This window comes from Cetorhinus maximus, chromosome 6 (genome assembly GCF_964194155.1).
Source record: "Cetorhinus maximus chromosome 6, sCetMax3.hap1.1, whole genome shotgun sequence".
NCBI lineage: Eukaryota > Metazoa > Chordata > Chondrichthyes > Lamniformes > Cetorhinidae > Cetorhinus > Cetorhinus maximus.
In genome coordinates, this window is record NC_135884.1 from 122,476,842 (window position 1) to 122,497,483 (window position 20,642).

General features: G+C 39.3%; 1 protein-coding gene across 1 annotated transcript in view; it reads right to left on the minus strand.

Annotated features, from left to right (window-relative positions):
- The window catches only part of phlpp2 (PH domain and leucine rich repeat protein phosphatase 2), a 151,346-nt gene that overhangs the window by 5,847 nt on the left and 124,857 nt on the right, over nucleotides 1-20,642 (minus strand). Inside the window, exons 9-16 of the mRNA XM_078544411.1 lie at nucleotides 20,259-20,461; nucleotides 17,750-17,810; nucleotides 17,464-17,559; nucleotides 14,700-14,855; nucleotides 6,844-7,044; nucleotides 5,538-5,700; nucleotides 4,484-4,614; nucleotides 2,782-2,892 (exon numbers count right to left, since the gene is read on the minus strand). Of these exons, the coding sequence (XP_078400537.1) occupies nucleotides 2,782-2,892; nucleotides 4,484-4,614; nucleotides 5,538-5,700; nucleotides 6,844-7,044; nucleotides 14,700-14,855; nucleotides 17,464-17,559; nucleotides 17,750-17,810; nucleotides 20,259-20,461 (1,122 nt within the window). The remainder of the gene's footprint in view (nucleotides 1-2,781; nucleotides 2,893-4,483; nucleotides 4,615-5,537; nucleotides 5,701-6,843; nucleotides 7,045-14,699; nucleotides 14,856-17,463; nucleotides 17,560-17,749; nucleotides 17,811-20,258; nucleotides 20,462-20,642) is intronic.

Here is a 20,642-nt window from a genome sequence, read left to right on the forward strand (position 1 = left end):
CAACTTGCCCTGTCACCTACAAGGATACGTGGAAACACACCCCTAGATTCCTCTGATCCTGCACACCCATCAAAATGGTGCCATTTAGATTGCAGTACCTCTCTATGTTGTTCCACCCAGAGTGCATCCTTTTTACTTATCCACATTAAATTCCATTCGCCACACGTCTACCTATTTCACCAGATGTCTATATCCTCCTGAGGTCTGCTATTATCCTGTCTGCTGTTTAGTGGGTGTCAAATTTGTTTTATCTGGGGAGCCCACTGTGTCCTTAGTCAGAAAAACACCTGTTCACTACTCTCTGCTTCCTATCCCTTAGCCAATTTCATACAGGTTACTGTCATCCCTTTAATACCGTGTGCTTCTATTTTCTGAATACGTCTATTATGCACAGCTTCATCAAATGCCTTTTAAAATTCCATTTAAGTATCTAAGCACTACGCTTCATCAACCCCCCTCTGTATTTCATCAAAGAACTTAATCAATTTAGCCAAATATGATATACTTTTATCAAATCCATTTTGGCTACGCTCATTAGCCCTTGCTTCTCCAAGTGAGAATTAATTTTGTCTCTGACAATGATCTCTAGTAATTTTCCCACCAATGATGTTAGATTGATTGCCCTCCTATTAGCAGGTTTATCTCTCTCTGCTTTCTTAAATAGAGGTGTAACATTTGCAATTGTCCTTTTCAAAAAATTTTCCAATGTCTCACAGGCAGAGAAAACAGTAGCAGAGTGGGGTAATATATTCTGTCTGAAAAACACTGGAAGATAAAGTCTCTGTTCGTCAGCTGAAAAAGTTGTATGTATACAGCAAAAATTGAATTTGAATACCTCCAAAGGAAAAAGAAGCAAAAGTTAATTTAGCAGTGTATTTTTTTTAAAGTTTCAAAGAAAATTGTTCAAACTCATTTTTTAATGATTTACAGTGCCACAAAATAGGGATTCTGTTTTGACTTCTCCTGTGCAAGGGTTGGATACAAAAAAATCTTAAAATAATGCCATTTTAAAATCTGACTCTGAAGAGTAACCTATTGGAGAATGATTGGAGAAAAGTGCTTTAGATTTCAACTAAGTTAGTGACTTAACAACTTTTATATATGCTTTTAAGATCCTTTCACAAACCTTACTATAAGCAACTGTCATTATTTCCCAGCCATTCTAATAACTGGTCCACATTTCTTTTTCTGCGACTACTTTTCTGTTGTCTCTGGAGATTTGTGTTATCATGATTTCATTACCAAATTTTCTCATGTTGTAATTGTGCTTTTTCCTTTTAATTTTTTATGTACCCAGAGAAGAGCTATATTTAGATTTTAGTGGACCAGTTACGATCTGCAATATGGTATGCCTGACACAATACCGGAGGTGCCTGCTTTTAACACTGTTTAAAAGTATATACTGATAAAAATACCTTCATCAAAATGGATAAGGTCAAAGAAATGGCACAATTAATGTTACAAGAAATTGAGAGACAGGCTTAAGTAAAATTTCTTCATGAAGTTGACTGTTGGAGCATGGAATGCTTTTTCACATGAAATGGTTAAGGCAGAGGCCATTGCAATCTTTAGATGAAAAATGAATAGATATTTGAGGCAGAAAAAGAGGGAAAAGAGTGGGATAGTAGGATCAGTTTTGGATTACCCAAGCAAAGTGTGGCACAGGTATTATGGGACAAACAGCTTCTTTGCGATGTAAACTTCAATGGTTTTAAAGTGATTACTTTTTAAATTAACGTGTAATAGCTTTCTGGTCATTGTTCAGATGCCACAGAGTTTCATTGTAGAGTTCTTGATATAGCTGCTGTCAGAACCAATGCTCCCAGGTGCACAACAAACCAAATACTTCATGCACGAAACAACCAGGCCACAGAGTCTTAAAGGGATCCCACAGTGCAACAAAGAGAAATTAGAGGGAATATTGATCAGAACCATTATAATGTATTCTGACAATAGTTTCAGTAGCATTAATTATCTGTTTTTCCCAAAATACAGAGTCCCCGTTCCACATCACAACAGGAGTATGACAAATAATTTACAGTCTTGTTACATAATCTACAGCTAGCAATTCTCAAGTGCATAATGAGTTAACAAGGTGACTGGTATGTGGTACATGTATCTTACCTTTGTAACCTTTAAGATTCAGTTAACAAGTACTACTTACAATTTGCACTTACATTGTACCTTTAATGTAAGTAGAAGTTACAAGGCACCTTGTAAAGCAGAGAACAGATAGAGCAATTGTATAATTAGGAGAGGTGAAAGCGTACAGTCAAAATTATAGATTTTAAAGAGGGTTTGAAAGAGATAGAAGTGAAAATAGCAGGATGAAGGGTTTAAGGGAGGCATTTACAGAGAAAAAGACTTTGATGACTAAAACTTCTGTCACCAAGCAAAGCATTTCTTGAGGTTGTAGAGGCTTGATGATCTGACAACACAAATTTGGTGAAGTAAGGCTGGGTGTCATCAGTATACATATAGAAACTGACCTTATGCTAAAGATAACATCTCCATGAGCCTGCACGTAAATGAATGAGGATGAAAGATGAAGGATAAGGGGATTTGGAGAACTCCAGGGCTGACCAATGCTAGATAAGTAACACTGGAAATAGGCATGGGCAGTTTCTTATATGGGAAGAAGATGGAAAAGTCAACCAAGTAAAATGCCACGGAAGGTGACAAAGAGGGATTAAAATTTGCAGTGTATCATTGGGAAAATGAACCAACAATATTTAGTTCAACAAAGCTAACAGTAACCAGGCCCAATGCTACTTTACTTACTTGTTTCTGTGTCCTGCCATTTCAGAGTAGCCATGACTCCAGAATGTCGGAGCTCCTGCTGGATCGCTAGTCGGTACAGGCTTCTGATCAATTTTCAGGGTGGTGATATGACTGTAATCAAAGAAAACATACAGAATGTGTCATTTTATTTTGATTTTCAACATTTCTGTCATTTCCTTTGTAACATTTGATTCATACAATGCTTTTGTATTTGGGAGAGCAGTTCAGTAGAATTTTTACTTCCCCATTTGCAGTGCTGGTGCTACCTATGATGTAGCCAAAGACATGGTATGTTTCATTCCAAATGATCAAACTGGTTGCCAAGCACAGATGTGTCAACCTAATGTTTCTCAAAAAAATGCAACAAGGATCTTCTCATTTCACAATGAGGAAAAATAAAATTCTTCAGTGCAACTCTGCTTTAATGCTACAGTTATAGCAAAAGTCTTCAGGTGTTTCTGGTTCAACTCTAAATACAAATTAGATGAAGAGAGGATTTTTTTCTACAGGTTTAAGGAAAATAACTACTAAGAGAACAGTATCAAACTCAGCTGAAAGCAATAAAAGCTGCGACCAAAGCAGTTAAAAAGACACAGGCAAGAGAAGACAGCGAAGAGGCGTGGCAAGAAAAGCAAGGTCTGTGTCTTTAGTCTGATGGTCATTAAAGATTGTACAGAGTTATTGAAGGATCTGTCAAGCCCATTCTGGGTGGACTCAATATGTGGCAGAAGTTTTAATAGCTACTTTACATCAATGTTCACTACGGAAGATGGTACTGAACTATGAATAATACAACATAGGGCTCATCATCACTTCTTGGTTATTTAATCAATCCTGCCTTCTCCCCCCATCACAGATCTCTCCCTTTTGTTTTTTCCTCTGTTCCCTTTTCTCTGGTTCTATCCTTGATTGAAACCTTTTCATCCCTAGTATCTTCCAATGTTGTTGAAAAGTCATCAACCTGAAACATTGGTTTCATTGGACTTTTGTTTTCAGGTTGGGACTCCAGCGCCAGGATCAAATCAGAGTCCTGACCTCACAGTTTGTAAGAAATATTAACCCGACACAGCTTTCAAAGGAATTAAAGGCAAAAAGGCAGCTCACTGTCTAATTCAGGATGGCCCAGGACCCTCCATCACTTGGAGAGTGGAAACCTGTCGATGAAGGTAAAGAAGGAGGTCACATCAAGATGGTGTTCTAAGGACTTCCATTTTCACAGCTGCCAAGCTGCCATTGTGATGGGGGAACCCTTCCACTGAGCAGGCTGTGGTCATTTTTTGACATCTACATTGGGGTGAGGGGCTTTTAAATGTTTCTGGAGTGCTTCCCCCCCTCTACTTTTTTGATCTGCTGGGTGGCCACCTCCTTTCACTGGCCATGTTTTGGCCACCATAGGGGTTCACCTGCTGACTGGAAATTCTAGTCAGCATGGGACAGCAGCCTTAATAGGCCCCATAATTGCCTTGATTGGCTACCCACCGCTTGCAGGCTAGTGGCTACTTTGCCCATTTGAAAATGGTTCAGAGGCGGAACTCGGCGACAGGAAATTCCGGGCCTGCCTGCCTCTGAAAATTCAGCCCATTTAGTCAGTTTCTCTCTTCACACATGCTATCTGGCCTGCTAAATGTTTCCAGCATTTCTTAAAATTTATTGTTTAAACTATACTTGTATTGACACCATATTTGAACAGGTGGGTATCTACCTGAATATCTCCAGGGTCTTGTGGTCAAGGACCAGGTTTGTGTTGCCAGCCAAGTCCAGTTCCTGCAGGGTGGCTGGTAGGGTCTCAGGCATCAAGATCTCTGTAAGCTCATTACAGCTGAGGTCAACTAGCTAAAACATGACATGGACAATTGATAAATTAATGATAACACAGATACCAGCTGCAAGTGAACAATAATGTTTGTTTAATCATTTACCAACTGAGCAAGAGATTGAATGACTAACAGATAAACTCGACAATTATTTCATATAGTTTTAAGTCAAACTACCTACAGATAAAGCAAAGGTAACAAAGTCCAACTAGATAAGGAATATTGACTGGAAGCCCACATTATTTTAAGCTCAAAGTTTTACTGCAGTAGCTGCTTGCTGCCATCTAAAAACTGCAAAAATGAGAGGTGCAAAGTTTTGTTTCAAATTTTCACTCTGTGCCAAATTAGATGATAATGCAGATGCAAATTGCATAATATGAGAGATTAAAAGCACAGACTAATTATGATTTACTGTGAGCCATTGGCTACAGAGCTCTTTGCCTAAGGCTCACAGTGTTTTTCAGACCAGCACTCAAATTTTCGTTAATGGCTAGATTTTACAGCCCTGCAACAAAAATAAAATCTACATATATGAAGTTGTTTAAAATTGCAAATCCCAATTTAAAATCTACTTGCATCACATGTTGCATAAGGATACATGAGAACTTAGCCTAATTACGTCTGAGGAAAAACAGCTAGAATAAGGAAATCAAAAGTGTGTTTTAGGGTGCATTAGCAGCAATTTATTAGAAGCATCCACGAAGGTGCCATGTGCAAACAATACCACAGGCCTACCATTGGAAGGCAATATGAGCATACAGCATATATATGAAATGTGATAAATGATTATTGAGTGATAGCATAAATAATAAATGGAGAAATGAAGGAGATAATAATGGTGGCTTTGTATCAAAAGATATTCGGTTCTGGAAAATAAACAGTGGGGGAAATACAACATACATAAAACACCACCATCAGAATCACTCAGACCATATTTTGCACCTTAATTTCAGGTAAGTGCAGGATTTCTGGAAAGACGGCAATACTGTTGGAATGAACGATGAGCGTGTGCAATCGCTTGCAATTGGTGATGGTGGTAGGAACAGCCTTCAGTTTGTTTCCACTTAGATTCAGCTCCTCTAGTAGCTCAAGCTTTGACAGCTTACTGAAGGAGAAGTGTAAACTAATTAGCATACCAGAAGAGATAAAATGTAATTACACCATTAAAACAAATATTTGAAATTATTAAATTATATAGTACGTGCGATTAACAAATTGTCTTTTCTCATATGATACCTTGCTTCGAATCCAACACAGACCAATGAATGAATATCTCCTCTCTCTGAAGGTCCATGTGTGAAACTATGTGGGTGTCATTCAGTGAAATTAATGTGGGTAGTCTTGCTCAATTGCTAGTGAGATCGGCCCTTATTGTCAAACTCTGCAGAATTATAGGTGGCTTCTGCTAAGTCAGCAACCTTAATCACAGAGTGTAAAGGATTGATGAGGGTCTTAAAAGATCTATAATCTGTACCTGAGCACACAGTTACTAACGTGAGATTTTCCATTACTTAAAAAGTATAAAAATTGTACTGTCCAAGAACCAACAGCTAAAAGCTGTGTACACCAAAACAATAGTGTTCATCACGTTACAGTGTGTATGTGGGTTGTGTGTGGGGTATGTGGGTGCATGATATATGAAACAGCATTGTGTGTGCGCATGATATATGGAACAGGTACAATACAGTCTGATGAAAATAATTTAATGTTGATCTAGTTTTAACTTCAGTCAAGGAAAAACTCAAAGGTAAATCTTATCTGCCAAAGAGCGATTCATCAGTGTATTTAAGAATCAAATAAACAGAGGGCAAGACAGTCAAGTCAGAAGCTGACTTCATTCATTATTACATAAAATTACTTAGAATTTGCACCTCAAAAACAGGTCTTTTAGCTCAGTCATTCTATGCTCCACACTAGCCTTCTCCCACCCCGCTTCATCTAACCCTATCTGCATAACCTTCTATTCTTTTCTCCCTCATTTGCTTCCCCTTAATGTCCACACATGCACGTTCTAGGAAGAGTCACTTGACAGCAAAATAGTTTTCCCAAATAGAGTTAAAACAACCAGTTTTGAATAGAATTGATCATTGAGCTGCAACATTTATAGTTATAAATGACCTATCGACTCCTCCAAATTATTCTTTATCGTTGGATAACTTTCAAAATATAGGTAAAATTTAGAATTCAATAAATTATAGTTGGGAACAGTTACTGACTCTGTGCTATACAAAGAGAAATAGTGTTTTACCTGGCTGGAAATGACTGAAGCCGGTTGTAAGCCATATGAAGGACCCGAAGACGCGGGTGTCCAGTCAGCACTGGAACACACTTATCAGTCAGGTTGTTCCCAGTTAAATAAAGCTCTTGCAACATACTGAGGCTGTCTTCAGTATCACTGCTAGGAGGCAGTGATTCCAGATTGTTTGCAGATACATTTAGACATCGCAAGCTAAAAGGAACAAAAATAATTTTTTTCAATAAATTGAAATATTTCTCCATGCGCTTTTTTAAAAAAAAAACTTTATTCTTGGGTATGGGCATTTCTGGCAAGGCCAACATTTATTATCCATCCTGAGTAATCTGTGAGAAAGTGCTGGTGGCCTTTTTCATGAACCACTGCAGTCCACAATGCTGATCGGTAGGGAGTTCCAAAAATTTGACCTAGCAACAATGAAGGAATGGCAATATAAGTCCAAATCAGATTTGGAGGAGAGTTTGAAAGTGATGATGTTACCATGCATCTGCTGCCTTTGTCCTGGGTGGCAGAGTACATGGGTTTAGGAGGTGTTGCTCAAGAAACCTTAGTAAGTCTCTGCAGAATAGAACACTGCAGCCACTTTATGCTAGTGGGTATAGGAAGTGGATATTTAAGTTAAAAGCAAAAAACTGGAAATCCAAAACAAAAACAAAAATAAAAATACCTGGAAAAACTCAGCAGGTCTGACAGCATCTGCGGAGAGGAATACAGTTAACGTTTCGAGTCCGTATGACTCTTCAACAGAACTAAGGAAAAATAGAAGAGAGGTGAAATATAAGCTGGTTTAAAGGGGGGGGTGGGACAAGTAGAGCTGGATAGAGGGCCAGTGATAGGTAGAGATTTCCAAAAGATGTCATAGACAAAAGGACAAAGAGGTGTTGACTGTGGTGATATTAGCTAAGAAATGTGCTAATAGGTAACATTAAGGGTAGAAAGCAGGACGAGCAAGGTACAGATAGCCCTAGTGGGGGTGGGGTGGGATGAAGGAATCGAAATAGGCTAAAAGGTAGAGATAAAACAATGAATATACATTTAAAAATAATGGAAATAGGTGGGAAAAGAAAAATCTGTATAAATTATTGAAAAAAGGGGGGATCGGAAAGGGGGTGGGGATGGAGGAGAGAGTTCATGATCTAAAATTGTTGAACTCAATATTCAGTCCGGAAGGCTGTAAAGTGCCTAGTTGGAAGATGAGGTGCTGTTCCTCCAGTTTGCATTGAGCTTCACTGGAACATTGCAGCAGGCCAAGGACGGACATGTGGGCATGAGAGCAGGGTGGAGACCTCCCTGTTGCTTGCCATTTCAACACTCTACCCTGCTCTCAATGATGGAGGGATGATCATGGATGAAGGGCCTGGGACACTGTCCTGGGCAATACCCTGGAGCTGTGGCGAGTGGCCTCCAACAACCACAACCATCTTACATTTCATGTTCATTTCAAATGAGTTAAAAATCATAAGAACATACCCCACAATATTTACAGGTTAGCTTGCACTAATTTATCACAAATATCATTGAAATTTATTACCATAATTAAATATTTGACTTAATATGTTGAGGGTAGGGGGCAAGTGATCATCGTTAAAATAATACAAGTAGCATAGATTTCTTATAATCAAACAGGTAGTGTGCATTAGAATGATTTACAAACGAAGCTTTAAATACATCTATCCTATACTCACTAAACATATGATTGTGTGGCATTTCTATTAGCATTCAGTGAAACAAAGATTGGTATTATTGCCCAGCAAATTGCATTGTTCAATGTGGCTGTTCACAAAATCAAAGAATTTGAAAAGAGCCTGCCTGCACACACAGGGGAGACAATGGTGTAAGCGGCATTGTCGCTGGACTAGTAATCCAGGGACCCAGGGTAACGCTCTGGGGACCCCAGAGTTCGAATCCCGCCACGACAGATTGTGGAATTTGAAGTCTAATGATGACCATGAAACCATTGTCGATTGTTGTAAAAACCCATATGCTTCACTGATGTCCTCTAGGGAAGGAAATCTGCTGTCCTTACCTGATCTGGCCTACATGTGACTCCAAACCCACAACAATGTGGTTGACTCTTAAAATGCTCTCTGAACAAGAGCAATTAGGGATGGGCAATAAAAGTTGGCCTAGCCAGCGACACCCACATCCCATAAATGAATTTTTTAAAAAAACACACCACCAAAATAAATGGCTGAACATAGTAAGAAATTATTCAATGGAACAAATCTTGCAGTTGATACTGAAACATTAAATTTCTAAAGATTCATTTCTGTGACTTATGATATTAAAAGCTTCATGTTTTCCCCGCTTGGGAGAACACTGTATAATGTATATAACATAGTGACATTTTTGTTTATGGTGAAATTTATTTACATTTGATTACCTCATTGGTCTCGGCAGGCAATGCATCTCCTGTGGTTAGGAGGACAGATAGGTAACCTTCTTGTAACAAGCTACGAAGAGTGAGAATTACCCTACAACACCACCCCCCTTCATAATTTCCCTCTTATTCCTTGATGAAAGATCCAGCAGTGGTAAAATATGTTGAACATTATTGGAGTCACTGGAGGCAGTTTTAGGTGTGGAGAAATAGTGAAACCCTCATCCATGCCTTTGTTACCTCCCGACTTGACTATTCCTTAAAACCCACCTCTTTGACCAAGCTCTGAGCTTACAGCACCCCATTCTCTCAGGTCCATCCCTAACATTGCTGACAAGAATGGTGCTGTTGTTGCCTGGCGTGCCTACCTCTACCAAACAGAGGCCAAACGCAAACTCTGACACCCTCTCCTATCTCCCTCTGGACCATGACCAAACCACCATACATCAAGCCTTTGTTTCCAGGCCTGTCACAGACCTCATCTCCTCTGGAGATCTTCCCTCCAAGATCTCCAAAAGCTCACAGTCCCACAACCCTGGATAACCCACTTCTACCTCCTTCCCAATATCCACAAATAGAACTTCCCAGACTGATCATTTCAGTCTGCTCCTGCCCCAAGTGAACTGGTTTCTTCCTATCTCTATTTTGTCTGCCCTTGTAGGCCCAGTCTCTTCCCATCTATATTCATGACTCTTCTGATGTGTCGGTTTAAGTTTCCACTTTCTTGGCCCTAATCATCTCCTATTTGCCATGGATATCCAATCCCTCTACACCTTCATCCCCTGCCAGGATGGTCTGAGAGCTCTTCACTTCCTTGAATGGCGACCCAACAAGTCTCCATCCATCACCACCCTCCTCCACCTGGCTGAACTTGTTCTCACATTGAACAACTTCTTCTTCAACTCCATTCTCACCCTCCAAATAAAAGGCGTTGCTATGGGCATCCACATGGGTTCTAGCTATACCTGCCATTTTGTGTGATATGTGGAACATTCTTTGTTTCAGTCCTACTCGGGCCCACTCCCTCACCTCTTTTTTCCGGACACAGATGTCTGTATCAGTGTTGTTTCCTGCTGTCAACCTGAAATAGAAATTTCATCAACTTTGCTTCCAATTTCTACCTTCCTCTTGCCTTCAAATAATCTATCACTAACTCCCTCCTTCCTTGACTTCTGTCTCGGGATAGACTATCAACCAATATTCACTATAAGCCCACTGACACACACAGCTGCCTTGACTACATTTCCTCACACCTTGCTTCTTGTAATGATTCTGTTCCATTCTCCCAGTTTCTCCAACTCCGTTGCATCTGTTCTGACAATGCAACCTTCCATAATATCACTTTTCATATATATCTTTCTTTTTCCTCAACCATGAATTTCCGCCCCCCTCACTGTGGTTAACTGGGTCTTCACAACAGTCTTCCTTTAATTTCATGCACTCTGCTCTCCCCCCCTCGCTTCCTGAACCATGACAACATTTCCCTTGCCCACACTTTCCTCCCTACCAGCCTTCAAATTCAAGAGTCACCTTCTGTCACCTCCAAACACATATTCCTCCCCCCTTTCTGCATTCCAAAGGGACCATTCCCTCCACAATACTCTAGTCCACTCTTCAGATGCCTCCAATAGCCTCTTCCCATGGCATCTTTTCATGCAAGCGCAGGAGATGTTCTTTTATCTCCTCCCTTCTCACCATTCAAGGCCTCAAACACTCCTTCTAAATAAAACAATGATTTACTTGTACTTCTTTCAACTTAAGTATCCTGTGTTCAGTGCTTGCGATGTGGTTTCTTCTATCTATATTGGGGATACCAAAAGCAGATTAGATGTCCACTTTGGAATACTCAGTTCCATCCGCAAGCCTAATTCTGAGCTGCAATTCTTGACTTGCTCCTACTCTGACCCTTCTGTCCTCGGCCTGCTGTAGCGTTCCAATAAAGCTCAATATAAGCTCAAGGAACAGCACCTCCTCTTTTGACTAGGCAATTTTAATTGCTCCATCATTAGTGGCCAAGCCTTCAGTTACCAAGGCCCTAAACTCTAGAATCCTTCCCTAAACATCCTCAACTCTCTTTCCTCTTAAGTTTATCCTTAAAGCCTGCCTCTTTGATCAAGCTTTTGGTCATCTGTTCTAATATCTCATGTGGCTCGGTGCCAATTCTTGCTTTATAATGCTTCCAAGAAGCTACTTCATTACATTAAAGATGTTCCACAATTCAGCTACCTGGTTAGGAATGTGCCTTTGTAGACGTGAGGTGAGGATAAGATTGGTTTCTGATGGGATGCCCCTGCAGTTAAATGGCAAGCGAGTGCTCACAGTTGAGTCTTACATGTGAATAATAGCTACATCAAGGTATCAGAGGGCATTCAGTACCCATAGAAAGAAATATTAGGGAGCATGCTGTCGATGCTGCCAAGGATGGGAGTGGAGAAATGAAAAAACTAAAGAATTAGTGCTGGTAAATATAAAATGGCCAACATTATAAAAAAAATTATGATACCTATTATACCTTATAAGAAAAGTCTTGCACCTAGAACATACCCATCATTCCATGTCTTTTAAAGGTGTTACATTTGAAAGTGTCACATCAAGAGGGCAAAATTAGTTTTTGACTGAAATGCCAACCTACCTTTTAAATCGTCAAATATTTGATTAACTAAGCACGAACCAAAGGCAGCTAAATAAAATTAGTAACTACTAAATAGGATTGAGAAAGCAGCAGAAAATTGCATTCTTACAGTATTAATTCCAAACTGGCAAGTAGCAGGAGCTGACCAATGAAATTGCTCCAAATTTTTTCTAAAGATGGTTAGAGTCACCTTGTGGAATTTCTTTTCCCAGCTGAAAACATACGGGTGGAAATAGAATTTTTATGTAAAAATTAAGAAAATAAAAAATCTAACAATTTTGAATAAAATTGTGAATACAGTTGCCTGCATGCTGCTGGAAAATATTCTCTTGGAGACTCCACTCCCTGTATCACAAACCAATTTTGCAGTACATGGCTAGAGACAAAATTATTGCGTTGGGTTTGTTTCTTGCCAAATGAAGTATGCCTTCTTCCAAGTTGAGTTAACATTGCTGGCAAGACGAGGTAACAATATTAGATATAAAAACTTCAAGACAAAATAAAGCATGAACTTTTGGGCATTACTTAATGCAAATAACTATAAAGTGGACTCGAAACGTCGACTCTTTTCTTCTCCACCGATGCTGCCAGACCTGCTGAGTTTTTCCTGGTAATTCTATTTTTGTTTAACTATAAAGTAGTTTACACTGTGTTCGAGAGACTGTTTTTTCCCAGACCTCCATTTATCCTTTGCACCCATTCTCATAAACATGGATAGATTTTTACTCTGGATTTGCAGATCTTGATTTAGGGTAAGGAATTCAATTGTTAGTAAACCTGGTCAGTAATTAAACAGATTACTACTTTGTCCCCAATTCTTACACTACTTCACTGTACAAACAAATTATATAGCCATAAAGCCCTGATGCAATTGAGGAGAAAATTAAGCAGAGGGGGTGGAAGGGGAAACAACTGAAAAGCAACTTGGATCACGGTAGGCTGAACTTACTCAGGGTGCTGTTTTTAACCAGCCATTTGCCTTCCAAGTACTTGCTCATGCAGCCAAAGTACTTCCTGGCCCGCTTACTTTACCAGCTCATCAGTACACTCCCCAACCTGCTGAACCATAGTAGTTTCTCAGTCAATTCTCAGATGGCTAGGTGCCCCTTGCCTTCTTCACAATGGAGGGGAGGAGATGAAAGAGCGAACAGGATGAGAAGCAACAGGGTAACAAGGGGTAGGAATCAGGGATTGACTGGAAATTACATATTCACACAAATACTGCATCTACACACAAATCAAAGTCGATATATACTTTGATGCAGATGCAAACAGTCAATAACAGAAAAAGAAAGCCAGTCACTGACCTGAAGCCTAAAATTTATAATCAGTTCCAACTACCCTCTGATTGAGTTCAACAGTTTGTAAGTAGCTAGAGCCTACTTAAGGTAATGACTTTAAAACACATGAATCAAGTTAGCAGCTAAACACCAGAGCTGTGCTTCAGAACAAAACCGCACAGCAGAAATATCACATGAGATCTACTAGATATATATAATTTTACAAAATATAAAGGTTATCCAACTGTAGAGAAATGAACTATAGCCATTTCTGTATTGTGTTTTTACAAAAGAAAAGACACTATTCTTTTAATATATAGTACAATCTCATTTTCATTATTCATGCACTTCCCGTTGCTACATATTATCCAAGTCAAAAAATTGAAATTGCATAAAGGTGAAATATGTTAGTGAAAGAATTATCAATGTAATTAAATGAGACAAGATTAGACCCAAGAATATATTTACTCAGAAGATTAGAAACATAGAAAGGGAAGATGAATTAATTAATTAAAAATTTCTTATTAATTTATTTTATTAAAATCAGGGTTATATTTAGAAATACATGGACCGAAATGATGGTGGTAGTAGTGTAGCCCTCTAGAGCCCTCTACATTGCATCAGTGAGTGACAGGACCTGCAATCCTCGCATGCACTTTTGATCTCAGCCAAACCATTATTGTTCACCAATAGCTTCTCAAAGTGAGTTATTGAAGGACTAGTTCATGGTCCATGGTACTAAATGACCCAATGAATCATTGCCTTCAAAAAAGGCATGACAGGAGAGAAAAGAAATTCTCTTCCAGTTTCTCACAGACTGTATTTTTATTTAGTTTTGCATCTCTTCATTGTGGCACATATGATATAAGTCAGAAGTTTCTTAATCATAACAAACAAACCATTAGTACACGTAATATTCTGAAACAGTTTGTGAAATAATCATTTCCATGCTTTATGGTTGATAAATCAGTTTTTCAAAGGTGTTTAAATGTGCATTATTGTTTGCACTACATTAAACCTTATCAGCTACTTCAAATAAACTTACTGTAGTGGTCACTGAGCTTTACATATGAGTGTGAATGTAGTTTGTGATTTATGTTTTCTAGATTTGAGAAACAAAAACGTCCAATGAGTAAGCTGTTTGATATTACTGTATTCATGCAACTGGTATGGCAATATTGTGAGGGAAATAAATTGCCATCACATACCACATGGTCTAAAATTTACATTGCTAGCTCTGGGAAAACAAATCAACCAAATTATGGCACAAGACAGATGTAGCACCCACTTCCATTATTTCAAAAATCCTTTCCAAGCCACCAAAGAATACACCACACTTGAATGAAGGAAATGAACAAGGCCCCAAAACTTCTATTCGTATACACTTCTTTCAAGTTTCTCCTTATGACAGCAAATATGTTAAAATAGTATAAAATAATATGAAATATCAGATGCATAATTAATACTGTATTCAATTATCTTCATTGATTCTGGACTTCAGCCACAAATCCCTCTACAGCACAATCACTTAACATAATTCATAACATGTCTCACTTACTTCAAAGCCTTGAGGAAAAGAAACTCTGGAAGTTCATTTAGTTGATTATGTTGTACATCAAAAACCTCCAGAGGTGTGTGTTCCAGGTGACTAGGGAGACTCTGAAGATGGTTGTGTCCAGCTAATAGCTTCTGTAGGCTCAAGCTGCACAATAATCTGAGGTAAACAAATAGGCAAAAATATTTTTCAGATATAATAGACAAGATACATACAACTATATTTTTCATGAGACAGTCTTACCACGTTCTGTTTTCTCCCCTCTTACGCAGAAGGATTTATGTTGTGGTATGGTTACATGGGCAGTGGCAGCACTCTATACCCTGTCCAAACAGACATTATTCATATGAGCTCAAATAATTATTAACCCTTGCCAAAGTATGAGTTTAATCCTGTCCTCATCTCAGGTCTAAAAGCGATGGTCACTGGCTAGTCAAGAGGAACAGGAATCTTGGCTGATTTTTCTTTCTGTTAACCCAGGTGCACAGAGGCCAATTACAGTAACCCAATTGCTGTCTCAGCTAAGATGAGCTAACTCAGCATACAAACTAGGAATTGAGCCAGAGATTTAGGTTTAGGCTAAGTAATACACTAGGTAGTCTATTCAAAAGCATCAGGGTAACCAAGCTAAAAATGGCATTCTAAAGTTTCAATGACTAATCAACAACCAAATGCACAGCATTTGGCTCTGCACAATAGGCAAAATAAAACAAATGAAGTCTTAGCTGCAAAGTGAAGGTAACAAAGATTCACAAACTGCTTTACTAAATAGAGTTATATATCAGTTACTTGGAGAATAACAAAAAAAGCTTCCAAGATCCAGTCACCAGCTTGCTACAATGTGTTCTCGAAATAAATTTCACGACATAATTCACATATAAATAATTTATCATTTCATCCCAAAGAATCCAAAACTTATCCTTAAACCTTTTCATTCTACCTTCCAATCATTCAAGTGTTTCCCAGCCATTTGCAGATTCAGAGGATTTAATCCTTAATACACCCTCCCCCACTGGAAGACAGCACCACACACCTTGGTATTCCAGGACAAGGTCTAATGCTGGACTGAGGTGAAGCACTGCAAAAGCATACATAAGCAAATAGCTCCAATCCTCCTTGTCTTCTGTTGTCAGTTTCAGCTGTTCTGTAAGCTAAATTTAAAGGAATTCAGGAATATTCTTTCAGACAAGCTTTTAAGTAGTTAAGAAATCGGAGCAGGAGTAGGCCTTACGACTACTTTCCGTCATTTAATAAGATCATGGCTGAACTTCTACATCAACTTTACTTTCCCACCCTATCCTTGATTCCTTTAGTTCCCAAAACTTAATCAACCTCAGTTCTGAAGATGCTCAGCAATTGAGCATCCATAGCCCTCTAGGATAGAGATGTTCAAAAGTGTCAGCCCTGGCTCAGTGATAACACCCTCAGCTCTAGGTCAAATGACTGTGGCTTCAAGCTCCACACCAGACTTGAGCATATAATTTTGGCTGGAAATACAGTGCAATACTGAGTGAGTGTTGCACCGTCTACGCTGTCATCTATCAGCTGAGGCTTAAAACTGATATCTCACCTATCCTCCCAAGCAGCATAAAAGATTCCATGGCACTATTCAATGAAGAGCTGCAGAATTCTACAGATGTCCTAGCCAATATTTATCCCTCAACAAAAACAAAAAAAGTGTGACTAGTCATTTATTTCAATTGTAAGATCTTGTTGATTACAAATTAGTTGCCTCAATTCCTACATTAGGAACAGTGGATACATTTTAAAAGTATGAAGCATTTTGGGGTGTCTCGAGGTCACGAAAGGTTCCACTTAAATGCAAGTGCACCGGCTTCTCCGATTTCCCACTTACTCCCACCTGCATTTAGAGAAAAAAACTAAAGAGGGACAGCAACAGATAACTAGGAGAATAACAAAGAAAGAGAAAGAAGGTTATAATAGATGTAGACAGAGAATAACAGAGAAACAAAGAAACAGCAGGGGTAGCAGACAAATTATGAGAAAAAGAATGAAAGAGAAAAGGAGAGAATAACATTAAGGGAACCACAAACAGACCTCACAAATCTCCAAACCTCTTGCCTGTGTAGCAGGAATGCCCAGAACAGGCATAAATGCATCACTCAATTTACTTTAGTGCCTAGTCATATTGAAATTTCTCCAAGTGTTTCAATCAATGAATCATCTTTGAAGTGCAGGAACTTAAATGCAAAATTGGAAAACGTTCTGCACCAAATAGCGTATTTGTAGCAATGAGATGAATAATCCAATTATCAGTTGTTTCATGGCATTGGTTGAAGAAGGATTTTTTGCCATGAAAGTCTTTGCTCTTAAGAATTCTGAGAGATTTTAATGGGTAGATAGGACCTTGGTTAATTGCTTCAATAAAAGGACAGCACCTCCAAATGAGGTAGAACTCCCGGTGTATTTGCCAGCCTTGATTACGAGCAAGAGGCTTATATGATCAATCCCTACAACGGTCTGAAATAAAGATACCAGTGTTGTCAATGGTGCTAAACTAATGCAAGTGCTCCTCCACAAGCAGCATCCATGAAACCAGTCAGGGGATCTCAGCTTTTCAGGACCTGAACCCTCCCCCTAAATACTTGGTCTCCATGCCTGCTTCAACTGATAAATGAAGTGCAAAAGATAATGATAGAATCTTAAAGAGGGGGAAAAGTAGCAACATCAGCTTAGTGCAGGCAATACAAGTTCTATGCCATAAACAGTCCAGGAATATCATGTGAGGTCTATTGTCCTTTCCCACCTCATAGGTAATTCTGTAATCAGGTTATGACTAACATCCAGAAGTTCAAGTTTCTTGGCATCACAGACCCAGTCAGGTACAGATTCCAGTCTGTTCCTATTGAGATAAAATAAAATAATTTGAACACAATCTAATAAACTTCTGATATTTACTTGAAAAATCATATTTTGCAAAAGCAAAAATAGTTCATCCACATGCTTCTGTGACCATTAAGTTTACTGGTGCAGTGTGAGAAAAAAACTATTGTATTAACTGTATATGTAAATACAGACAGGTATACGCCTACCTTGAGAGATCAAGGTGAACCAGTTGACCAGGAAGTGGATAGATGCTCAGTGTTGTCAACTCTAAATAAACACCCAAAATAAGCTATTAAAACAGGTTATTTTAATAGAAATTCCAGTCAACCTCAATGAAAATACAAGTTAAATATATCACTGCTTACTACACCACAGCAGTTCATTGGAAAAGCATGCACAATGCATTGTGCCTACCTTGCCGTGGGCCCTACACCAACTATTCCACTTTATGAAGTCTAGCTGTTTGCCCAAATATATATTACACATTATAAATTCTCAGTTGCTGTACTGAACTCAAGTCCCATATATTTCCACTTGTTTTCACAGAATCACAGAATTTTAATGTCACAGAAGGAGGCCATTTGGTCCATCGTTTCTGCACTGGTTCTCCAGATGAGCATCTTGACCTAGTGCCACTGCCCTGCCTTTTCCCCGTACCCTTGCACATTGTTTCTATTGAAATAATCATCTAATGCCCTCCTGAATGCCTCGATTGAAACTGCCTCCACCACACTTCCAGGTATTGCATTCCAGATCCGAACCACTCTAGTGGGGGTAGGGCCATCTGCCACTAGCTTGCCCTGCTTGCTACCCTTTATGTCCCCATTAGTACTTTCCTTAGATATCACCACCGTCAACATCCCTTTGTCCTTTTGTCTATGACATCTTTGGCAATCTCTCCTTTGTCTCCACCTATCACTGACCCTCTATCCAGCTTTACCTGTCCCATCCCCCTCTACCAGCTTATATTTCACCTCATTTCTATATTCCCTCAGTTCTGATGAAGAGTCATACGGACTCGAAACGTTAAATGTATTCCTCTCCGCAGATGCTGTCGGAGCTGCTGAGTTTTTCCAGGTATTTTTGTTTTTGTTCAGATTTTCAGCATCCGCAGTATTTTGCTTTTATCTTAGTGCGTCTTTTCTTGTTGGATTGGACACATCCTGCTGTAGAAAAGTTTCCTGAACACAATTTAGGAACTTTTGCCCCTCTCCACCCTTTACACTACCACTGTCCCAGTCTACATTCGGGTAATTAAAGTCCCCCTTTATAACTACTCTGTAATGCTTGCATCTCTCTGCAATTTCCCTGCAGATATGTTCTTCTATGTGCTTCTCACTAGTTGGCAGTCTATGGACTACACCAAGCAATGTAATTACATCCTTTTGTTCTTTCTCTCTAGCCAAATTGATTCTGTCCTTGAACCCTCTGGGACATCCTCTTTCTCGAGCACTGCAATGCTCTCTTTAACCAGTACCACCACCCCTCCTTTCCTATCTCTTCTGAACATCTTATACCCAGGAATATTTAGCATCCAGTTCTGCCCTTCTTTTGAGCCAGGTCTCAGTTATTGCCACAACATCATATTTCCACATGGCAATCTGCGGCTGTAACTGCCCAAACTTATTTACTATATTCCATGCATTCACATACATGCACAGTAACCCTGATTTAGATTTTGTTAATTTCTCCCTTACCCCAACTTTACCTATTAACTTACTACTCTCTATACTAGAGCTATCTGTCCCTCCCAGTATTTTGTGCATCCTGGTATTCCTCTCTAATATTTTCTCTTGGTTGCCACACGCCTGCCGCGTTAGTTTAAAGCCCTCTGAACAAAACACCCCGCAAGGAACTCACTCCCAGCTCTGTTCAAGTGCAACCTGTCTGGCTTATACAGGTGCCATCTGCCCCAGAGCCAGTCCCAGAAATCTAAAGCCCTCTCTCCTGCACCATCTTTCCAGCTATGCATTCATCTGCCTTATCCTCCTATTTCTGTACTCATTGGCATGTGGCACTGGGAGTAATTCAGAGATTACTACATTTGAGATCCTGCTTGCTAAATTTCTACTTAGCTCCCTAAATTCCGATTGCAGGGCTACATTCCCCTTCCTACCTAAGTCATTGGTACCAATGTGGACTACGGCCTCTGGCTGATCACCCTCCCCCAGAGGAATGCCCTGCAGCCGCTCTGTGACACCCTTGACCCTGGTACCAGGGAGGCAACATACCATTCTGGAGTCACGTCTATGGCCACAGGAATGCCTGTCTGTTCTCCTAACCAATGAATCCTCTATCACTATAGCTCTTCCTTTCTTCTTCCTGTCCTCCTGTACACCCTTGGTAATCTCCAAGCCCTGCAATGCTCTCTTCTCTTCAGCCATGTCCCTTTCAGCCCTTTTCCAGCACAATGCTTCTATTGATCCTTGCTGAAAAATAGTGCTAAGTGACAGCAATCTTTACTAACATCATCATACTCGAGAGTCCAAAAGAGTCAGATTTTTAAACACAAATTAAAGGGTTTTTTTTTGTCAAACTATCCCAATGTGGGGAACTCAAAGTGCCAATAAATCTGAAGCTCAGTTGGGTCACAAACATTGACCCAGAGGTCCGAAAATCCAAACTGCAATAATTCAGAACAAGAGCAAGTTCAGACTTTAGAAAAAATTACAAATAGTAGAAAGTGACCAAACAGTTAAAAATTTATTGACTTACGGTTGGAACCAACATACAACGTCCTCAAAGAGAAACCACTTAACGTGAGGATGGTCAGACTGTTGCGTTCACAATGCAGATGCTCAATACTTGCAATTACACTTAAGTCAAGGTCAGTCAGGAGATTGTCTCGTAGATCCAGGTAAGTTATATGATTAATAGCTTCTAGGTTGCCCATTACTACTGACCTAATTGAATTCAACCTAGTAAGCAGAAAGAAACAAAATGTAAATGAGAGCCCAAAATGACAAACAACATGTTTAAAAGGGCTGGTAAAGCTAGAAACATGAAATTTAAATTCTAGGCCTGTTACATACACCAACAATCAGGATTATTTAACAGATATAAATATGATTAAATTACAACCAACATGAACTTGACCAG